Source organism: Cryptomeria japonica, chromosome 10 (assembly GCF_030272615.1).
Source record: "Cryptomeria japonica chromosome 10, Sugi_1.0, whole genome shotgun sequence".
Taxonomy (NCBI): Eukaryota; Viridiplantae; Streptophyta; class Pinopsida; order Cupressales; family Cupressaceae; genus Cryptomeria; species Cryptomeria japonica.
In genome coordinates, this window is record NC_081414.1 from 683,487,529 (window position 1) to 683,512,707 (window position 25,179).

General features: G+C 34.5%; 1 protein-coding gene across 1 annotated transcript; it reads right to left on the minus strand.

Annotated features, from left to right (window-relative positions):
• Window positions 1-1,461: 1,461 nt before the first annotated feature.
• Window positions 1,462-24,796, minus strand: LOC131063413 (uncharacterized protein At1g66480). The gene is made up of 2 exons (XM_059212678.1): window positions 24,247-24,796; window positions 1,462-1,577 (listed from the first exon to the last, which is right to left on the minus strand). Exons 1-2 carry the CDS (start codon window positions 24,794-24,796, stop codon window positions 1,462-1,464), a joined length of 666 nt encoding a protein of 221 aa, XP_059068661.1.
• Window positions 24,797-25,179: the final 383 nt, after the last annotated feature.

Here is a 25,179-nt window from a genome sequence, read left to right on the forward strand (position 1 = left end):
AGTATAAGATATATTTTCATAAAATGAACAGGACAAAACCACATTAGTATATTATTATATTGTACCTGATTATACTAGAGAGGAAACTACGTGTCCTAAACAAATTAGATCACATAAAACAAGTAGAAGCAAACTTGATTCTATTGTTAAAAAGAGTAATAAAACTAAACAATGTAAGCGTAGTTCTAGTAGTGCTTCCTTCTTACAATCATCTAACAACTTCACTCAATCAAAGAAAATGATGCTCTCCATACCATCATATTTTTTTCACACATTTATATTCTGATGCTATTTTGAAATCAACTCTATGTGCCTTTTTTGAATGTTGTAATCAAATTAAAACTATCTTTGTGTTAAAGTCTATGATATTACATCAATTTTGATGTGTGTTAAAAAAATTAGTAAAAGTTGTGATGTTGGATTACTGTAGTTATATGAAATCGAGAGTGAATAAACTGAAATAAAGTTTATGCGAAATGAGTAAATCATAAAGGAGGTTAAGGGATATAGAAATTCATGTAAAAGTTGAAAACTAGATGACTAGTCTAAAGAATGTTAGAGTTGGTCCCTTATCTTGTCTTATGCCATCTTTTCCAAAACTCTCATTCCGGTGACCATCAGGTTCTCTCCTCTGGTAGAAGTTGCTATCATCCTTCCGGTATGAACTACCATCTTTTCTTACTTCCTTGTCCTTGTTCTGATCTGTATAGGTTCCTCGTCCTCCAGAATATCCTCTTCCTCCGAAAAACCTTCCACCTCTACCTCTCTATCTCTACTCATGTCTTGTATTCAACTTCTATTCTTCTTTCAAGGCATATTGGTAAGCTTCTTCAACACTCTGGAACTTGATCAAACTTAGTTCGTCTTGTATAGACATCCACAATCCATTCAGAAATCTCACAACTTGTTCAACCTCATCATCGACATGTCTGGATCTGATATTCAACTTGTAGAATGCTTTGGTATACTCCTCCACACTTCATTCTTTCTGCTTCAAAATCTGTAACTTAAAGAATAGATTTACTTGGTAATCAATTGACATAAACTTTGATTTCAACTTGTAAACCATCCACTCCCATGATTTGATCCTCTCCTTACCTCTTCTTTCTCTATCAACCTGTAATTGTTCCCACCAAAGAGATGCATGACCTTTCAACTAAGTGCAGGCATATTTCACCTTTCTTTCTTCTATGGTGCTCTCAAAATTAAAATTCTGCTCCATCTCTAAGATCCAATACATTAATTCATCTGAATCCAACTTTCCATCATACTCCGGTGGGGTAAAATGTGGTTTGGTGTTTGCCCTACTCAAAACCCTCAAAAATCTCTCTTCATCGAAATTAATCGCTGATGGGTTTATTGTTTGTTCTTTTAGTGCTTCTTATTCTTCATCTTCGATCACATCTTCAATATGTCGGCCTCTTCTCTAGCTGTCTCAACGGCTTCTAACCAGGCTGCAATTCATCTCAACATTCCCATCACAGCAGGGTCCGCATTTCCATGTGCTCCACCATTCCTATTTCCTCTCCACACCATCTTTATGCTAGTCCTTTGCAGCTGCAAGTCGGATCCACAGTCTGCCATCCCACAAAAAAATCTTCACGACAATGCAATCTCTAGAATGAAATCTCCCTCTGATACCACTTGGTGCAGTCACAGTTAAGAGGGACCTGAATGAGATCTATTTGGACCATACAACAAGAGTAAACAGAACAAAAGCAAGACAAGATGATGGAGGCAATGTATAACGTAATGATTTAGATCATTAAAAATGATTACAAATGCTTGGTAACATCTGGGTTACAAGACTCAGCTCATTGGCCTGCTACATACATGCTCAATTATAGAATCGGTCAACTCTGGACCTCTAAATCTTTTGATACATCTTCTATATTTTCTCTAATAAATTATGATGCCTAATTACATTCATTTATATTCTCAAGAGAGATCCACATCATCCCAAGAGGGATGAAATACTGAGGAACAAGATCAAACATGCAAAACCACTAGGTAGGCCTCTGCCAATGAAAATCGTCTAGAAAATCAAAAGGAAGAAGTGCAGATCAAAGGGAAGGTTAGCCTCATGCCAAGCAACATTGGAATCAATGACCTAGGGCTCCACAAGCTACAAAAAGGATCTACAAGATTCAACAATAGAACATAGATCCAGACAGTTTTGGTGTTCTAAGCCAGAAAAACTACCTCGGAATCAGGAAGTGATAACTTGTCGGAAAATGATCCAAATGTCATGCGGCTCAGGAATAAGGAAGATAATCATGATTACAACGAAAATATAGTTCCACATGATTCGGTGAGCAAATGCGAGAAAATGCAAAAAGAAATCCTAGAACTGCAAAATAGAAAACACAGTGAAAAGAAATGTTTTTGGTTGATGCAAGATTGCCAAGAACCGGGGATGCTCCTACATCAAATATCTGGGGTTGTTAAAAAAAGTGTGTCCCTCGCTTTGTTGGGGTTAGAGGAAAACCAATGTTGTCCACCTCTGCCAGAGAAATCCAAGATGAATCTTCAACTGGTTTGTCCTTCCATTTCACAAGATACTCCTTCTACCGACTACTTCAAGTGCTACACCTAATCCTACTATCCAAAATGTCTTGAATCTGATTTGGTTCCTTCTGGGGCAGCTATTTCTCCAATTCAGCAATAATGTCTTTACTGAATTCTAATTCATGATACTGATGTAGATTTGCAATGTTGAATATAGGTGAAATACTCAGACTATCTGGTAGCTCCACTTAATATTCATTTTCATAACTCAACTTCCTCAAGATCTTGTAAGGTCCAAACTTCCTCCTTTGCAACTTGTTATAGGTTCCGTAGACACATAAATTTGTCTATTAATTAAATAAATATTAAATATTTATTTAATGACTAAATATTCTTCTATTAATTAAATTAACATCGAATTAATTCACCTTAGCCTATTCTTCTATTGTAAGTTAAATAAATTTAATCAATTTATTTATTTACTAACTATAACTTCCAGGTTATTAAATAAATCTAATTTATTTGATTCATCCCCCCTTCTTCCTATTTAAATAATTTGATGTTTATTTAAAAATAAAATCCCTTTTTAAATGAATCAATATTTATTTAAAAATAATTCATCCACTTGCATTCTCCTACAAATGCAAGTTTCACATAAAAATAGATTTTTATTTTAATAAAAACATATTTACCCACACCCACCTCTTTCTAGATTCTTCTAGATTTCTCTAAACCCCTTCTAGATTCTTCTAACCCCTTCCAATTTATCCTAATCCCTCTTCTAAACATTTGCACAATCCTAATCTAAGATTAACCCTCAACCCATCATCTCACCCATTTAAGACTCTTATAGAGTCATAAATGTTTCCCTCCTCCAACACTCCAACCCACATGCGTCTTGACCCTTTCGTCAAGGATTAACCATGGGTAAAATTTTCACAAGAGTTTACCCATTGGATAATAACCTTACCCTTGGATAAAATCTTTATCCAATAACCCCAACCATATGAGGTTACCCTCATGTCTTCTCAAGAATTAAATTCTTCTTCCCTCTCCTCTCAAGCTATTTCATGTTGACACTTGTCCTCATGGGATTGGATTGAAAACCATCACATGGATCGTGAACCCATCAATCCTAGCCCTCCACGAGCTCACTCAATCTTGGCCATTCAATCAATATTTTTCCCTATAAAATGAGCCCTCACCTTCAAGCAAAGGAGGAAGCATTAGAGAATTGTTACTATACTGATATTAGGATAGACAATTAGAGCTTTCTCATAGCATCATCATTTTTATTTCCACAGGATCTTGTTTAAGCATTTTTAAACAATCTTGAATCTCCATATCGCATCCATGGCTTGTACTAAAATATGAGAGCTTCATTCATTTCGGACTTGGAAAAGAGAGAAATAAGGGAGGAACAACCATTAAAGCATCATGGAGGCATCTTAGGAAGAAGTAATCTTTGTTTGTTTGTTTGTTTGTTTGTGCTTTCTTCATTTTTTTCTTTTTATCTCCTTTGAATATGTTTTGAAATTGTTTTTAGTTCTTTGTTCCTGGTTTCATGTTTGAAATAACATACTAACATTGAGATTTATTTTTTACCCTTGTGGCCATTTCTCACAACATCAGGTTCCAATGAGAAATCTTTCTTTTCTTAGGTACACCATCACTTCATCGCCAACTTCAAAGTCCTTATATCTTCTCTTCCCATCTTCTTTCTCGTTATATTTTTTGTTCATATCCTCCAATTTTTTCTTAAGCTAAATATGTAAGGCCTTCATGTGATCTGCAAATTCTTCTACTTCTTCACTCTGGTTGTCTTCTTTACTAATATCCCTCAATTCTGATATACCTCTAGGGTGTGCTCGAGTAACAATCTTAAATGTTTTTTTTCTGGTACTCCTATTTACTGAATTATTGTAGTAAAACTCTTCTTGTGCAAGAATCAAATCCCAACTTCCAGACTTCACTCCAACTAAACATTTCAAGAAGTTTCTCAAAATCCTATTTACTACTTTCATTTGTCCATCAGTCTGTGGGTGAAAAGTAGAACTGAATTTTAAATCTATCTTCATCTTATTCCAAAATATTCTCCAAAACTAACCAACAAACTTACTGTCTTTGTCTGAAACTATGCTCTTACGTAATCTATGTAATCTCACTACCTCCTTGAAAAATAAGTCAGCTACATGCACTGCATCTGATGTCTTCTTAAAAGGTATGAAATGAGTCATCTTCAAGAATCTATACACTACTGCAAATATAGAATCATTCCTTCTATGTGTCTTAAGAAACCCATGTATGAAATCCATGCTTATATCTTCCTAAATGTCAAAGGTATATACAATCCCACATTCTGACTACTACCTTTGCAACCTGACAAAATCTACAACTCTACACAAATTTCTGTACATCCTTATGAATCTAAGGCCAAAAGTAATGTTCACTTACCAATGCTATTGTTTTGTCAACACCAAAGTGTTGCCTAATCCTCCACTATGCTTCTCCTTTATCAAATTCTTCCTCATAGAACTCTTAGGTATACACAATTGGACTCCTCTGAATAACATCCCATTCTGAGTGAAATAATCCAACCACTAACTTATATGTACCATAACCAGTGCTCTAGATTCTTTCCAAGCATTTGCAAAGTCTGGGTAATCTCAATACAAAGTCTTCAAATCCTAAAATCCTAATACTGTCACTCTCATCTCTGTCAGCAATCTTCTTCTACTCAATGCATTAGAAACTTTTTTTGACTTTCCACTCCTATGCTTCAACACAAAGGTGTAACTCAAAAATTCTACCCATCTCATATGTCTTTGATTCAACTTACTCTGATTGTTCAAATACTACAAAGCTTGATGATCAATATACAACACAAAGTCCTTAGGAAACGAGTAATGTCTCCACTTCTTCAAGGCTTGAACTATAGCATAAAATTCCTGATCATACACTTAATATCTCCTTCTGGCATCATTCAACTTTTCACTGAAAAAAGCTACTACTCTTCCTTCCTAACTTAACATGACTCCAATTGCATTCCCACTTACATCATAGCCTACTTTAAATACTTTGTTGAAATCTAGTAAAGCTAACACAGGTTGCTCAATGAACTTCTGCTTCAATAATTCAAAACTCTTATTTACTCCGGTTGTCCACTTAAATTGTTTCCTATCTCCTCTCATCATCTCAGTCATAGGGCTACAAACTGAATTGAAATTCCTGATAAACTTCTGGTAGAAACTAGCCAATCCATGAAATGATCTTACCTCCCCAATTATTTCTGGTGTAGGCCATTCAACAATTTCTTTTACCTTTTTAGGGTCCATCTGCAGATATCACAAATCCCAAATATAGTAACTCTTCCTTCATGAAACTACACTTCTTTAGATTTATCAACAACTTATCTTCTCTCAACCTCTACAAAACTTGTCTTAAATGCAACAAATGCTCCTCTTTTATCTTACGAAAAATTAGAATGTCGTCCAAATATACAATAAAAAACTTACCCAAGAATTTCTTCAATACCTTATTCGTCAATCTCATGAAACTACTTGGTGAATTAGTCAATCGAAAAGGCATCACCAACCATTCATACAATCCTTCATTTGTTTTGAAATTTGTCTTACACTCATCTCCTTCTCTGATTCTGATAAATGATGATATCCACTCTTCAAGTCTATCTTGGTGTAGCATTTGGCTCCACTCAAATTATCTATTATGTCATCCATCCTAGTTAAAGAAAACCGGTACTTCACTATAATCTTATTTATTGCTCTAGAATCAGTACACATCCTCCATTCTCCATTCTTCTTAGATGCTAACACTACTCGTATTGCACAAGGACTCAAAATTTCTCGGATCAAGCATTCATTCAATAATTCCTGCACTTGTCTATTCAACTCTTCATTCTCTGTCAGTGTCATCCGATGTGCAACTTTGTTAGGCAAACTAGCTCCAAGAATTAGGTCCATGCAATGACTGATACTCTTCATAGGTTATAATCCATCAGGCACATTATCTAAAATGATATCTTCATACTCTATCAAGAACTCTTTTATCTCCTCTGGTTGATGTTCATGCTCCGGGTTCTCAGTCTTTTTAGGAACTAAGGAAAAACACATATTCTCATGTCTCATTCCATCTGGGAATTTCCTTCTATCCACCAAACAGATTCTAGCATTCGTAGAAACTTCACTCTTGATGGGCTCCTCCAAGGGTAACAAGGTTTGTTTCATCTAATTTTCTACAATAGTATATATATTCTTTCTTCCATCATGTATTGCATGTCTATCAAACTGCCAACGTCTACCCAACAAAATGTGATAAATATCCATAGGCATAATGTCACACGACAAGTGCGAGGTAATGAGTCACAAATTCAATGAAGTCTACACGTTGGAAAATGCACTCTTAAAAATGGGGGCCCATTTATGCTTCGGGCCCCGAAGCCAAAAGGTAGCGAGGGCTTGAAGTGAAAATAAACGGGCCCTCGTTTTGTTCTAAAATGGGGCCTCATTTTTAAACAAAATGGGGGCCCATTTTTTAAAAATGGGCCCCCGTTTCTAAATCATATTTAACCCCCCCGTGCTTTGGATTCCATTTCAAGCATCCACCACTATCCCAGGTACACATTCAATCATCTATTTTCACATTTTATAATTTTCTTGTATATTTTTCCTATTTTTTGTGTATTATTTAAATTTTTTTGGTATTATTTTAGTTTTTTTTTAAAGTAGCCTATAAATAAATTTGTTTTTACATTTGTAAGTTCTTAATTTTGATCTGAAATATTCTTCAACAATTAACCTTAAACCCTAATCAACAAATTTATAAATCAAAACCAAACCTAGATAGTTAACAAAACAAAAGATCAAATTAGATATCTCAAAAACATCAAAACGAAAATGAAATCAAAACAAAAATGAAAATGAAATCGAAACAAAACCGAAACTAAATGGAAATCAAAACGAAAACCAAAACCAAATAGAAACAAAATCAAAACAAAAAAATTTAACCACTTCTAGCAAGCCACCATTCCAATTCCTTAAATTGAACATATGTACCAAAATTGTTCTTAATCCTTATTAGGCAATACAAAAGTTACCATTATTAGTATAATCTTAAAACTAATTAACATTACTCTTCAAATTTTAGATATCAAAGTTTAGGCTTAGGTTTATGCCATGTCTTGGCATAAGGTCCTATTATGGTCCTATTATGTCATGTGATGGTATAAAAGGACCAATTATGGACACATTATGCCATGACATTGCATAATGGGGCCATAGTTGGTCCTATTATATCATGTCATGGCATGATAGGATGTATTATGCCATCATGGCATAATAGGTCCTATTATGCCATGCCATTGCATAATAGTCCACCTATTATGCCATCATGACATAACAGGTCCATAATAGGACCTATTAAGCCACAACATGACATGATTTTATCGAATTTCCAACTTCATCATCTAATTCATCTCCAACACTGATACTATTCTAATTCAACATGTTTACTTAGTATGATAGGACCAATTATGGACCTATTATGCCATGACATCGCATAATAGGTCCATAGTTGGTCCTATTATATCATGTCATGGCATAATAGGACCTATTATGCCATCATGGCATAATAGGTCCTATTATGCCATGACATTGCATAATAGTCCACCTTTAATGCCATCATGGCATAACAGGTCCATAATAGGACTTATTAAGCCACAACATGATATGATTTTCTTGAATTGCCAACTTCATCATCTAATTCATCTCCAACACTCAAACTATGCTAATTAGACATGTTTACTTAGTATGATATGACCAATTATGGACCTATTATGCCATGATGGCATAATAGGTCCTATTATGCCATGACATTGCATAATAGGTCCATAGTTGGTCCTATTATATCATGTCATGGCATAATAACCTATTATGCCATGACATTGCATAATAGTCCACCTATTACACCATCATGCATAATAGGTCCATAGTAGGACCTATTAAGCCATGTCATGACATGATTTTCTCGAATTGCCAACTTCATTATCTAATTCATCTCCAACACTGAAGTACTAATTCGACATGTTTACTTAGTATGATAGGACTAATTATGGACCTATTATGTCATGTCATGGCATAATAGGACCTATTATATCATGGCATTTCATAATAGGACCTATTATGCCATCACCGCATAATAAGTCCTATTATGCCATGACATTGCATAATAAGTCCTATTATGCCATGACATTGCATAATAGGTCCATATTTGGTGTCCTATATTTTTTTGCTAGGATTTTTAAAAACTTATAAATATCCTGTAGATCATTTAACATTTTTACACCTAAAGGATTTGGTCTTGCATAAAAATTAAAAAAGAGAGAAAAGTATATATAATTTTTTTATTCGTGGGTGAAAACCATTTTTCTAACACCAGCTTGGACAAGTACCATGATGAAGACCAAATTCCTGCATCATGTATAATCTATTTTTTAAAAGTACCCTACACTTAGGAGTATACCATAATCGATTCAAATTCTCTTTATTATCAACCATCCTTGTCATCATCCATATCATGTATCTCACATTTCTAGTTTTTGACCTTGATTCAAGTGTTTCAATCATTTTGAGACATGTTTTAGGAAAATTCTAATATATAAAATCCTCTTTATAGAGAACTCTTACAAAAAAATTTAGAAGATGAGTAACATATATACGTGCATCTCTACCAAAGTAGGGAGTATGAGTTGAACATGTTGTAGACATATAAAAATGATCATATTCCTAAATGAATATTTTATGTTCATTTCTCTATTTAATTAAATTACCCACATTCCTCTATTTAATTAAATAAATTACTCAATTTATTTAAATTAAATTCACCATACCCATTTAATGAATAAATCATTTTATTCAATTAAATCCCCCCTATCCACTTTTAATTAAATTCAAATTTAATTAAATAGTTATCCTAAATTAAATAAATCTAATTTATTTAATTACAACCAAATTGAATGAAATTCATTAAATTCAATTAAATCCTATTATCCCTCCATCCACTTGCATTTTCCTACATCTCCCACTTGCCTTCCTAAACCCTTTTCTAATCCCTTCTAGACTCTTCTAATCGCTTCTAATTAGCCTAACCCATCTTCTAAACTTTGTCACATCCCTAAGCAAGGGGTGGTCTTTTCTCAAATCCTCAAAGTCTTTGATAACCATTAAAGGCTTCAAGCCTTCAACCACTTAATTCCTCAAAGTCTTTGATAACCATTAAAGGCTTCAAACCTTCAACCACTTAATTCCTCAAAGTCTTTGATAACCATTAAAGGCTTCAAGTCTTCAACCACTTAATTCCCCAAAGTCTTCAATAACCATTAATGGTTAACTCAAACCCTCTTACATGGTTAAAGAATTTCTTTTAACTCAACCTTCATCCAACCCAAGGGTCCCATCAAGCATTTAATGCTTTGACCATGATTATCTCTTAATCATTTGCACAAGGGTTTATCCTTGGATTAACTCTTAATCCAATGGGTAATCTTAACTTAAGCCTAACCCTTATCTCTAGATAACCATAAGGTCTTCTTAGGCATTTAATGCCTCCATCCCCTTCTCTCAACCCAACCCTATGTTGACACTTGTCACCATTTCATTGGTGCAAATTGCAAACATGGATCCCCAACTTTCAAACTCAACCCTTGATCAACTCTTTCAATCCTGACCATCCATTGCCCTGTTTTTGCTATAAATAGAGCTCTCATTCCTCCATTTTAAATCATCCTCCAAATTTGTAGTATCATACTTATGCTCAAATATATTCAAGCTTTCATATATCATTTTTATGCTCATCATTTTAGCCTCTTTTAAATTAGGAACTAGTCTAAATATGCATGTTTAGAATAATTTCTTTATCATTTAGCTCAATCATAGACTAAATATGTCATGTTAGGATAATACTCATACTAACCTTGTCATCTTATCATCTAGTTTATTGCATTCCTAGAATCATGCATAGCTTAGGATGCATTTCATTCTAAAATCTATCAAAAGCATCCCTCGTTCTTGCATTTGCCATCCCTAAACCATTTTGCTTAGTGATCTGAGAGCAAAAACATTGGTTTGAGGGACACTGTAAGATAGAGAACCATGGGACCCACCTTGGGAAGCTGAGTAATACTTCATTACTCCATAGCTTGCACCAAGAAGTCCTATGTGTGTGTGTGGATAGGTATTTTGGAACATTTTTCACATATTAAGTTCTATCGACCCGCTTTTCCCGCATACATTTCTGGCGCCCACCGTGGGGCTCAACCCCATATATCAAATCGGTTTTTAAATTTAACCACTTTTGCAGGCACGTGGGAAAAATGAATTAGTGCATTAAGTTGACTGTTTAGTGCATCCGGTTAACAGTCTAGCACATCCCGCTTACTATTTAGCACGTGGGGTCTATACTCTAGCGCGTGAATTCCTTTCTTTAGCGCATGACTTCCACTAATCTTCTCCTGTAGGTATTAACACAGGAGAAAAATAGAGTAGCAAATCTGAAAAATAGTTTGGCACATCGGGTCTGTTAGATAGCGCATCTGGCTCACTATTTAGCGTGTGTAGTCTATTCTATGGCACGTGAAGTCTTTTCCTTAGCGCATCATTTTTCTAGCAGTTTTCTGTAGGTATCAAAGTGAGAGAAAAACAAAATAGCACATCGGGAAAATAGCTTAGCACATTGGGGGCACATAATAGCGCGTAGGTGCTTTTTCTTAGCGCATCCGTGCAATAGTTTAGCGCATAGAGTTGGCAGAGCCAAAAATTTATGACAGAGTCAAAAATTAGGCTTGTGGGAGGCATAATATATATGGAATATAACATTTAAGTATAAGTGACATTTCCTCTTCTCTTTTCTCTTTCTTATACTTTAAGTTATATTCCATATATATTGTCAGGATGTTTGAGAGGGGTTTCGGACCTCTAGGAGTTATAATGCAAAATCTAGTTTTTGGAAGATCTTCCAAATTTTAGACTTAGTCAAATTTCAGGACATTTCAGGATTAGGATTGTAAAATTTGTAACCAAGATCAGAATTTAGGCTTATGTAAGCCCACACTAACATTTGATCACTGACTGTGTGCAGGTTCTAATATTTTTTGTGCAGGGGAAGGAGCAAGTTTAGAGGCTTTAAGTTTCTTTCTTTACTTTCTTTCAACAAAAGTTCGTTAAAAATAACTCACTCTCTTTTTTGCAAAAGTTAAAATAAACCTCATCATTTCATTTGGATGCATAAAATGAACTTCATGCCTTCCTTTTTGGTGTTTTAAAATAAAACTTCATCTTTTCTTTATTGGAAGGTAAAAAGAACAACAAACTTCATGTTTGCTTTCTTGCAAGATTAGAGGAAAAACACTTCATTTTGGAAGCTGTAAAAAGAACCAACAATCTTTACTTTGGCAAAAGTTTTAAAAAGAACCTCACCATCCTTTAGTGTTTAAAAGGATTCACTTCATTTTTCAAAGTAAAAGAACCTCATCTTCATTTTGTGCAAGGCAAAGAGGGAAAGTTTTCCCCTATCAACTTTAATTTTGTTGACCAAACATCACGATTTACTTTGTTGACTAGGCTTGTTTTACAAAAGTTTTGGAAACACACACTTTGCTATGAAGGGTTAAAAAGAACATCATGTTTTTTGGTGCAACATCTCCAAATAGAAGTTAGCAAATCATTGTCTTGAAGGCTAAAAAGAACAACTTGATTGCCTTGTCTTGAAAGTGGAAGGTATATGCTCTCCCCATAACTGGGTGACCAAAAAGCCAAACCACTCTTAAGCTTTCTGTACTTCAAGCATTTACATCCTTTAGCAGGCCTGCCTTCCCGAGGGGTTGAAAAACTGTTAAAGCCATTCTTTGGCTGGTGTGAAGGGAATGACCTAAGTGGGAAACAACTTTGATGCCAAGTGTTCCAACCCACTATAATCAAAAGTGGAAAGTGACGAAAGTCCTTTTCAATGGTTCCGCGTAGTGATTAGCCTTCCCCGAGTATCCTTACGGTACGTAAAGCCTTTGTTCTAAAGGTTGGGAAGCCTCCTGAGGGAGTTTATCATTGATGGGCGAACAGGAAGCCTGATTATGAACCTTAGAAATAGAAACCTTGAACTGAGTCAGTCGCCAAACATTGGCAATATCATAGTGCAAGGGTGGGGAAGAATCTGCCCCCAAGATCACTCACCATATATCTCCCAAGATAACTACTCAATTGTGAAGCAATTCACTTTGAGTTAATTTCTAGCAAAAGGCAAAAAAATGGGCACCCTCTAGGGGGTGACAAGGCTGCTTGAGCTGACGGAGTATCGAGACTAGTGGGCTATGATATTGTCAATGACCTTTGAATAAAGAGTCTATCGGATGTGTCTTTTGTTGTAGATCAAACCAGTGATAACATCAGGGATTTGAACACATCTTCAAAAGAATATACATTCAATGTTTAACATTAAAATGATTATTGTCTTCATGTGTGCTATGTATTCTTGTCACAAATGTTAAAATATCTTGCAAAGTATCCAACAATCAAACTCAAAAGTCAGTTCAAACAAGGAAAAATCATAAAGTGGAGAAGATTTTCATATCCAACAAAACATCTTTTGAGATGGTTATCAACATTTCAACTATCTTTAGGAAAGACTTTCATCCAGCAAGATTAGGGGAATACCAAACCATGTAATCAAGATTTTATCTATTCGACTTAGTAAGCTTGAGTATCCAAGAAGAAATCATCCATCAAAATCACAAGTGTTAAAAATTCCAAAAATCTCAGAAAAACAACCAAGTCAAAATATATCAGAGCAGTTTAGCGCGTGAGAGCAACTTCTTAGCACATGGGGACCATCTTTTAGCGCATTAAACATTCACCTTAGCGCATTAAGTCTTAGCATTAGTGCTTCATAGAAATCCAATTCTAGCAGTTTCAAGTAGCGCGTTTTGAAAATAGTTTAGCGCGTTGAAGCATCAGCTTAGTGTGTGGAAGCCAAACTTTAGTGCATAGGGTTTAACAGTTAGTGCATTGGCGGCCCATATTGGCGCATGACCTTTTTGAGCCAAGGAAAAAGCAAAATAAACTAGTTAGCACATATCAAGGGGCAGCATAGCGCATGGAGTCTTTTCTCTAGTTCATTGAGAATTTGTTTTAGCGCATCTAGTCTCTAGCTTAGTGCATGGTCAAAACTCAGAAAACCAGAGAGCAAAACAAGCCTTTCTAGAAAAAGTTTTCAAACTTCTTGAGTATCCTTTCAAATCCAATATCAAACGCGATCACAAGAAATCAAATCAAAACACCAGAGAAATCATTTCCAAATTAAACAAGTCAGTCTTAGAACAAAAGTTGTCAAATCCAAAACTAGCTAAAGATAAGACTATATCCTATCAAAATCAGGTATTATCATCACCTTGATCAAAAGTTTCACCATCTAAAGGATTCTATCAAACAAACAACATACCAAGTTTAAACCTTAAGTTGTGAAATCAAGTTTCCATATCGGGAGACTTTATCCATATCATTTGACACACTTTGTCATGAGGGGGCATCTAAACCTTCATTTGATAAAAGTAGACTTAAGTTTCCAAATGAAGTATCTCAATCCAAACATTGAAGGAAACCATTGATCATTTGTATATGACCACTCATATTTTGAGACGAACAAGTCTTTATCAAAAAAACTAAGTTAAAGAAGAGACAACCTAGTCCTAAGACCCTTATCAATAGGAGTATTTCTCTACATCAACCTATCAACAACATCAACTTTGATCATTCATATGACCATTCATTATCAAACCAAACAAAAAAGGAAACTCAATCAAAGGAAATCAGTCCTAACATAAATCAAGATCACAATATCATGACTTCCCAATCTAATCCCATTTTTTATCAAGATCCCACTTATCAAGAATCTTATGATGATCCCCTAAAATTTTGGTATTCCATCCATGATGACCCTCTTTCATCTCAAGAGCAAAGTCCCATTCAACATCCATCTCTTAAGAAAAATCATGATATTCCCTCCATATCCTCCACTATTCTAATTCAAAATCAAGAGAAAAGCACAAACTCAAATGATCCTACTCCAAGTCAAGATCAAGATCAAGGAATCTCTTCATCCTCCAAATCTATCTTAGGTCCTTTCATTCCAAAGTCAATCTCTTCATCCTCCAAATCTATCTTAGGTCCTTTCATTCCAATGTCAAACTCTTCTTCTTCTAAATCTATCTTAGGTCCTTTCATTCCACAATCAAACTCTCCATCCCTTTCATCCATCTTGGGTCCTTACCTCCCTCCATCCACCAATCCATCACCTCAAATGATCCATAAGAAATATCAACGAGGAGCACATCTTTGAAATTCTTTCAACCCTTTATCTAAACATCTTTCCAAAACTATTCTTCTATCATTTCCTCTATCTATTTTGGGTCTTTCTGTCCCAAAATTCAATTTTCCTCCATCTCTTCATCACTTCTCAAGTACCAACACTCATCCTGAAAAAATTTCTATCTATCCTTGCACAAATCTTCAAACATTCTATCTATTATCCAACACCACTTTTCTATCCTTCCATCCCTTTCATTCAATCCTTTGCATAAATCCTTCATCTATGAAATAGGAATTTGTGTCATTTTGTCACATACTTGCCCATGCTCGAATCTCATGTTCAGTCCTTTTCCTAGATATCTATTCATGAAATGCTTCAGAATCTGAGGTTGTTCCTCTTTAACATTTTCTTTTGGTTGGGATACACACTCAATCCAGAAAAGAACCACTTATCGTATCTTGGTACTAACATCTTTTGATTACTATATCTCATACACTTAATCGATTGCTCTAAATCATTGTGATCTCTTAAATTGAAGACATGGCTAGTGAAAAATCTAAAATCTTGCTTCAGCGCCACTGTAATTATCAGACCCATGTAAGTTTCATCTTTTACAAGCCAATGCAAGAAAAAAAAAGAAAAAAAAAAAAAGAAATATCAAAAGCATGAGCAAGAAAATGAATATCAAGAAAAGAAAAATGCAATGAAATGCAATATCAAAATGATTGGCTATGGGAACATGCAAGTAACTCCATCGGGGCTATGGACACCTGGCTAGCAATGGAGCAATATTTGTGAGATTACAGTGATAACCTCATCGGGGCTATGGACATTCGCAGGCAGCGAGGCTCTATCCAGGATGCTTTTGAAGTCAAGGTAACTCATGTAGCTAGCCATGCTGGATTCTGAAGATTACAATGATCATATGAGCCAGAATGAACCCACTTGCACACACATGGGTAATCAAAGAACTAAGTACCTTGATCCAATTTGGGATTCTTCTTCCCTTTTGAATCTACTTCCTAGTTGCTAGAAATGTTTAGTTGAAATTTCCAGAGGTTCTAAGTGTGGGTTGGGTCTCTATCTTTGAAAAGTTCGAGAACACTTATTCAGATGGTGCTAAATACTATGACAATCTTACATATAACCATTTTGCAAATGGAAACCTCTGTGCTTGGGGGCAAAGTTCATCCACTCTATTCTTCCTACCTATCTCCCATGTCCTCTAATCCATATCCCTTATCCTATCTATTCATTTCTTCTATCATCCAATTCTTTCTACAGCCTTGCTTCACTCTAATTCATATCTATCTATCCTATCTATTCATTGCTTCCATCATCCAGTGCTATCTATATCCTATCTCTATCCATATCCCCTTTTTCATCCTTGATCTTGATCAAAACTATGGACAACAAATCTATTTCCACCTCAATGGTTCAGTCATCCATTCATCCATTGCTTGTCTTGATATACATTGGGGCAACCAAATACATCTTTCTTCTAATCCAAAAACTCAAAAAAATCAAAATATCCAAAAGCTCAAAAAAATCAAAATATCCAAAAACTCAAAAAACAAAAAAATCAAAGCATGAACACATGGACCATCCATCAAATCAGATCAACAATAGGAAAACTCTCAAAATCTGCAATCAAACTTATCACATGTCTTGTTAATCAATTCATTACTCGAAATCAACATCAACATCAAACATGTCTTATACAGCGATAGGTACACTCGAAACCAGATAGATCGGTCTTATACGGGGTACTCACTCTTTGAAACCAAACATTTCTATCAATCATCAAGTCTTGATAATCAATCCATCTATCAACATCAACATCAACATGTCTTATATAGGGATAGATACACTCAAAACCAGACAGATCGGTCTTATACGGGGTACTCACTCTTTGAAACCAGACATTCTTATCAATCATCAACCAAATCATAACAATGACATCAATCAGTATGACTGCTAGATTTTATTATAGTAAGCCTTATCTTTATCAATTGATGGACATACATGTTTCACAAATCATATTGTACATATCATATCCACCCATCTAAGGCATCACCAAAAATTCACAAATGCTTATCAATCTTGGACATACTTAGTGTAGTCACTGTCCTTGGTTTATCTAAAACAATTATCCAAATAATATCCCACCATGGCTTGGTGATTAGTGTACATATCCATATCAAATTAGTATCAAGAGCAAGGGGCAAAATCCTGGCCTCGTTGGGGGCATCTCGCCTTCAAGGTCTTCAACATCAGACCAAAAACATAGCAAGACAACATGGATCAAAACAACTAACAAATGCCAAATGACAATGCAAGAAGGCTAAACATCACAGACTTGAACTGATTTCAACTAGACAAAGATCTATTTGCAAGATGTTTTAATTAACAAGAATACATTCCAAATAGCATGCATGCTTACTTATGGTTGTTAATTTTTGCTTATCATATCTCCTAAGTGACTCAAGGATGTCTTACGACTAGAGAAGCAAGGAAGGAATGTGATGTTTTATTTGTCTTCTATCTGTGAGTGAAGTCTTTTACCATGCAAATTTGTCCTATGTAGAAATCAGGTGGCATATCACTAAGGACATTTCAAATTTGTATGGGACAAAGGTTAACTCTTGTATGTTTACGCAATCCGCACTCAGGTCCTCCTGGTTCAATTATACCTTGATGCTTGTGCTATCTTGCAAAATCAAAAAATCATGTAAATTTTTCTCAGGTCATTATGGTTCAATTATACCATTGTGCTTGTATAAATTTTCAACATATCCAAAAATCAATAAATGCTCAATGATGATATATACACAGAAAGCAAACAACATGTGGTTATACAAGGATGACAAATGCAGAATGAGGATGCTCAAAAATAAATAGTTACATATCATTTTACAATTAGTTGCATATCATTTTACAATTAGTTGCATATCATATCATACATCTCATTTTCAAAATATCATTCATCATTCATCATTGCATCCCTCGCATGCATATCTATCACATCATCATGGAATCTTTCTTCACTTTCATATCTCTATCATTCTTCTAAACTATCTTCTATCATTCTTCCAACCCATCTTCTATCATTCTTCTAAAACTATCTTCATCATTCTTCTAAACTATCTTCTATCATTCTTCCAACCTATCTTCTATCATTCTTCTAAAACTATCTTCATCATTCTTCTAAACTATCTTCTATCATTCTTCCAACCTATCTTCTATCATTCTTCTAAACTATCTTCATCATTCTTCCAAACTATCTTCTATCATTCTTCCAAACTATCTTCTATCATGTCTTATATAGGATATATCATTCCTGAAACTAGATGTTTTGATCAGCTCTTATACAGGATATATCGTTCCTGAAACCAGATATTTTGATCAACTCTTATATAGGATATATCGTTCCTTAAACCAGATGTTTTGATCAGCTCTTATACAGGATATATCATTCCTGAAACCAGATGTTTTGATCAACTCTTATACAGGATATATTGTTCTTGAAACCAAGCGTTTTGATCGGTCTTATACAAGATATATCATTCCTAAAACCAGACACTCGATCATCCATGTCTTATACAGGCAGTATCATTCTTGAAACCAGATGCTTGATCATCCATGTCTTATATAGGCGATATCATTCATGAAACCAGACGCTCGATCATCCATGTCTTATAGAGGCAGTATCATTCTTGAAACCAGATGCTTGATCATCCATGTCTTATATAGGCAATATCATTCCTGAAACCAGATGCTCGATCATCCATGCTTTCTACAAGAGGTGTCATACCTGAAACCATACTTGCTCTCATTCCAATCAATCTAATCAATCTTATCAAACCCATGCATGCCATCACTATCTACTCTTCTATCTTTCAAACAACATTCTTCTTCTTTCGAGAGATCATTCATGCCTTGTGTGCACGAATGATCTTCCGGGGGGGCATTATCATATCAAATATCGACATCAATTTCATATCGACATTAGTCTCATATCAAATTTTCATATCAAAACAATTCTTCATATCTGAGGCATCATATCGACTTTTCATATCAAATCAATTTTTCATATCCACAACATCATATCGATCAAATTTTGATAGCATATCCGACAAATTTTCTTTGAATCAACATGTGCACACACGTCACTTCAAAGAGGGGCAAAATGTAGACGTATAAAAATGATCATATTCCTAAATGAATATTTTATGTTCATTTCTCTATTTAATTAAATCCGATTTAATTAAATTACCCACATTCCTCTATTTAATTAAATAAATTACTCAATTTATTTCAATTAAATTCACCATACCCATTTAATGAATAAATCATTTTATTCAATTAAATCCCCCCTATCCACTTTTAATTAAATTCAAATTTAATTAAATAGTTATCCTAAATTAAATAAATCTAATTTATTTAATTACAACCAAATTGAATGAAATTCATTAAATTCAATTAAATCCTATTATCCCTCCATCCACTTGCATTTTCCTACATCTCCCACTTGCCTTCCTAAACCCCTTTCTAATCCCTTCTAGACTCTTCTAATCACTTCTAATTAGCCTAACCCATCTTCTAAACTTTGTCACATCCCTAAGCAAGGGGAGGTCACTTCTCAATTCCTCAAAGTCTTTGATAACCATTAAAGGCTTCAAGCCTTCAACCACTTAATTCCTCAAAGTCTTTGATAACCATTAAAGGCTTCAAACCTTCAACCACTTAATTCCTCAAAGTCTTTGATAACCATTAAAGGCTTCAAGTCTTCAACCACTTAATTCCCTAAAGTCTTCAATAACCATTAATGGTTAACTCAAACCCTCTTACATGGTTAAAGAATTTCTTTTAACTCAACCTTCATCCAGCCCAAGGGTCTCATCAAGCATTTAATTCTTTGACCATGATTATCTCTTAATCATTTGCACAAGGGTTTATCCTTGGATTAACTCTTAATCCAATGGGTAATCTTAACTTAAGCCTAACCCTTATCTCTAGATAACCATAAGGTCTTCTCAGGCATTTAATGCCTCCATCCCCTTCTCTCAACCTAACCCTATGTTGACACTTGTCACCATTTCATTGGTGCAAATTGCAAACATGGATCCCCAACTTTCAAACTCAACCCTTGATCAACTCTTTCAGTCCTGACCATCCATTGCCCTGTTTTTGCTATAAATAGAGCTCTCATTCCTCCATTTTAAATCATCCTCCAAATTTGTAGTATCATACTTATGCTCAAATACATTCAAGCTTTCATATATCATTTTTATGCTCATCATTTTAGCCTCTTTTAAATCAAGAACTAGTCTAAATATGCATGTTTAGAATAATTTCTTTATCATTTAGCTCAATCATAGACTAAATATGTCATGTTAGGATAATACTCATACTAACCTTGTCATCTTATCATCTAGTTTATTGCATTTCTAGAATCATGCATAGCTTAGGATGCATTTCATTCTAAAATCTATCAAAAGCATCCCTCATTCTTGCATTTGCCATCCCTAAACCATTTTGCTCAGTGATCTGAGAGCAAAAACATTGGTTTGAGGGACATTGTAAGATAGAGAACCATGGGACCCACCTTGGGAAGTTGAGTAATACTTCATTACTCCATAGCTTGCACCAAGAAGTCCTCTGTGTGTGTGTGGACAGGTATTTTGGAACATTTTTCACATATTAAGTTCTATCGACCTGCTTTTCCCGCATACACATGTGATGCCTACCTAGGTAGATATCTACCCAAGTAATCTTATCCTATCCTAGGTGCAAATATGAAATACAATAGTTAGATAAATGCAAGAAACTAATGATGAACCAACAAAGTGAATGTACATATTGAGGTGACACATAACATAAAAGAGAAACCACTAGATATGAGATATTAGTTTATCACCTAGATTTAACGGCTTCAAGATCTAATCCATTAATTGATTTGAATCCAAATTTCCATCATACTCTGGTGGGGTGAAATGTGGTTTGGTGTTTGACCTAGTCAACCTGTTCTTCTTCGCTCACATCTTTAGTATGTGGGCCTCTTCTCTGGGATGTCTTGATGGCTTCTAACCAGGCTGCAATTCCTCTCAATATTTCCATCACAGTAGGGTCTACATTTCCACGTGCTCCACCATTCCTATTTCCTATTTGTGCCATCTTTACGACAGTCCTCTTCAAATATAGGTCGGATCTATAGTCTGCCACCCCACAATAAAATATTTACGACAAAGCAATCTCCAGTATGAAATCTCACTCTGATACCACTTGGTGTAGTCATAGTTAAGAGGGACCTCAATGAGATCTATCTGGACCATGCAACAAGAGTAAACACAATGAAAGCAAGAAAAGTTGAGGGAGGCAATGCAAAACTGAATTAATTAGATCATGAAAATTGATTACAAATATCTGGTAACATCCGGGTTACAAGATTTAACTCACTGGCCTACAACATACATGCTCAATTACAGAATCGGTCAACTCCGGACCTCTAAATCTTATGATACATCTTCTATATTCTCTTTGATGAATTATGATGCCTAATTACATTGATTTATATTCTCAAGAGTGATCTATGTCGGCCCAAGAGGGATCAAATACTAAGGAACAAGATCAAATGTGTAAAACCACTAGGTCGGCCTCGGGCAATGAAAATCCTCCAAAAAATCCAAAGGAAGAAGTGCAGATCAAAGGGAAGTTTGGCCTCAAGCCAAGGAAAATTGGACTCAATGAATTGGGGCTCTATAAGATATAGAAAGGATCCGCAAGATTTACCAATAGCACATAGGTCCAAGCGGTTTCGATGCTCTAAGCCGAAAAAACTGTCTCAGAATCCAGAAGCAATAACTTGCTGAAAAATGATCCAAACATCTCGTGGCTCAGAAATAAGGAAGATAATCATGATTACGAACAAAATACAACTCTACAAGATCTGATGAGAAAATACAAGAAAATGGAGAAAGAAATGTTGGAACTGCAAAATAGTAAACAAACTAAAAAGAAATGTTATTGGTTGATACAAGATTGCCAAGAACTGGGGATGCTCCTGCATCAAAAACACATTAATTATATATGAAATTACAAAAATATTATTTAACTTGTATCTACCATAGAAATTGAATTCCTTAATATCATTATGAAGTTAATTTACACAACCAAATAAAGTATGTATGTAAATATGTCATAGAAATTTAGGACCAACAATTATGGTACTTAGGTTTAACAATTGGATGAACATATATACTTGATGATTTCATCAAAAAAATTAGGTTGAAGATGCACTCAAACTTATGAGATAGATAATGGGATTCATATTGTCCCTACATTACATTTGGGTTTTTTTTAACCTTAGAAAAATATACACTTTCTTTGTGTTGTGGATATTTTATAGTGCTTATAAGGTAAGAATTCTCCAAAAAACATGATTTTGGTTGCAAATTTAGCCATTTGTGTCTTACTCTCGTAAATTTACATCATTGGATTTCTAAGCATTGGACCTTATGGTAGAATAGACATTTAGCCCTATTTTAGAATGTTTTTGTTTTGTCATTTATGTTAGCTATGGCTTCTTAGATGTGAGGCTTACACCCTCTATTGACTTGTTTATAGTATCCATCTTTTTAATTTCCAAAAATAATTTATGGACATAATGCTAGCTTGGGTGAGATTTCCTTATCTACCTTACAATTCTTTTTCAACTCAATTTTTGAGGCCATTAGGAATACTTAGCGTCAATTCCTCAAGGAGGACTTTATTTCTTTAGATCAAACTAATACCTCCCTCGCATATATACCCATAATTGTCAATCTATCAAAAGGTTTACTTAGGGAGGTTATTTTACAAGTGAATGATTAAATTTTATGTTAGTCTATTTATTATGTGGGTGTCCACTTTCAATTTGAATTTTGTTTGAACTAGGCATTTTGTTTGATTTTTTTTAATGTTATTTGTATGTCTTGTTCGTCTAATTTGTGCACAATGTCCTTCCCCATCATCTTATTATGCAAAATAAATTATTGTGATTTCTATTGATTGAATTTGACATCTTATAACCTTCTTCTCAATTAATTAATTTACAATACAACCAAAAAGATATGAACTCACATGACCTAAATTTTAAGGAAATGGATCAACCTATAATCACAGATTGAATAGTGCAATAACTAGATATTATAATATGGTTTTTGTTGACTTACATAAGGTTCCTCACAAAATGACAATGTTTCTTTGCCACCTATTTTGCACTCTCATTATCTAATGTCAACAAGGAACTTTGTAACTTGTGTTCAAGTCGTTGTATTTCAAAGTTGCAACCAATCTACAAGAATAGAACCTTTTGCTATCCATACCTTTTCATAATGTTATGATTATTTTGCTAGAAAATCTCTTACTTTTGGTAAATTCTTAAAGTGTGTTTGCACACATCTCTAAAAATAATTATTAGTTTATGAGAAAATTTGAATGTCAAGCAATTATAAGAAAAATAGTTTATAAAATCTCACCAAATATTTTAACTTTCATGATATTTTAAATTGTAATTTATAATACTTAACAATCTTAAAATAATAATTACATACAATATATCTATCTAACAAGATACTAACAATAATATTATTGAAAATTTTATATATTTTTTTATTTGGATCAATTCTATCATTTTATAATGTTTCTACACTTTGTAGACTTCTCTTGTCTATTTACTGCATTCGATGAAGCTTAAAGTTTTTATACATTATCTCGTACAATAATTTTTAATACAAATAATTATATTTAACTGTTTATATAAAGACTATCTTATTTATCGAGAAATACAATCTATTAACAATAAAAAGAAAAATCATATAAATATCTTCCTCTTATTTTTAATTTTACAAATAGTTATGATATTCTAATCTTCAATAATTTGGTGTTGTTAATGTACTATTACTTTCTACAGACTCTTTGTTTTCTGCTTTATATATAAAAGCAATTAAAAGAAAAACAAAATACACGCCAGTACTTTACAATGAAAAATTATATACAACAGATCACATGGTGCAAATTTCTCGTCATTTTTTTCATAGAACGTAAACCAAAACTACATGGAATGAATCTGCAGTTTACACGCCTACCAAATTTTCTCTCCTTTACTTAAGGCAATATATATTCCCTCAAACTAAATATACGCAATTGACACTTGTATTACCTGTGATGATTAAACAAATGTTTATCAGAACCGTGCTTTATTAGCTCATCACATTTTGGAAGGACAATTCATCTAGGTAAACGAGAAACCATAGGAAAGGATAAGCACTTCGCATTTTCAGCAAGTTTCAAGTATGCTCTCTAGGGAGGGTTTCCATGGAAAATTACCTTCATTTACATTTCCTCTCTCCATTTGTTGGGATTTCGCATGGTTGAGGCATGAATCCAGTATTCTTTCCACCGTCTCAGAACTCTCTTGACTCTCTGCCATCATTTCAATAAGCTCAGCTCTTCTCATACGCACTTTAACCTGAAAAGCTCCATTATCTTCACTGATCTCAGAAGATGAGTTATCTAATGATGGCTCACAATTCTTGTGAGAAATATAAGAAATGGATCTGCGCGTTAAGAGCACACTTTGAAGCCTGGACTTTGCATTCGTGGGTATCCCTGAACAGACCCTTAGTGGGTGATTCTCCACCTTTGGCAATTCAACAAGAAAATAGAGATGGTTAGCTTTGAGAGTGGCAGATCCATCCAGAGGTTTTGCTCTGATTCCCATATGACGAACTGCTTCTGAATGCAAAATTACATAACCTGGATAATCTGCGAGGATATCATCTACTATGAGAGGCCCCTTCACCTTCAACACTTGCCCATCTAACTTCATTATCTTAACATACCCGTGATGTCGTCTGAACAAAATTGCGTTGCCCATCAAGTCGAATTAGGGAAACTAATTTTTAAAAACAAACATCTGTTATTGGGAGTATTATATTTTTGGCAGCATTAATTTCTGTTATCAAACGCATGGCAATAGTCAAACTCAGCCTTTAAAGCAGAAGGCTCCACATCGAGTTCTAGATGTCTTTCACGGTCAACATTCTAGATATTAATGTCTCTCACAGTCAACATTCTAGATATTTCTCTATCATTTATTGCTGCTTTATTTTCACAACTACTCTATAGACCATAACATCAATGTTAATCCCCTCAATGTGATTATAACGTAATTGCTCCTCAGTTTATGTTGAGTCTAGCTCTGTAGAGTTGTAATAGGCTATGGAAAACAGCAGAATGTAATGGTGTTTGAGAGTTGAA

Excerpts from the sequence above, each read along its gene's own strand:
- LOC131063413 (XM_059212678.1), bottom strand. The coding sequence starts at position 24,796 with ATGGGCAACGCAATTTTGTTCAGACGACATCACGGGTATGTTAAGATA. Across the intron at positions 1,578-24,246 it reads GAGAGGAAATGTAAATGAAG|ACTGTGGATCCGACTTGCAG; the intron begins GTAATTTTCCAT and ends GTGGGATGGCAG.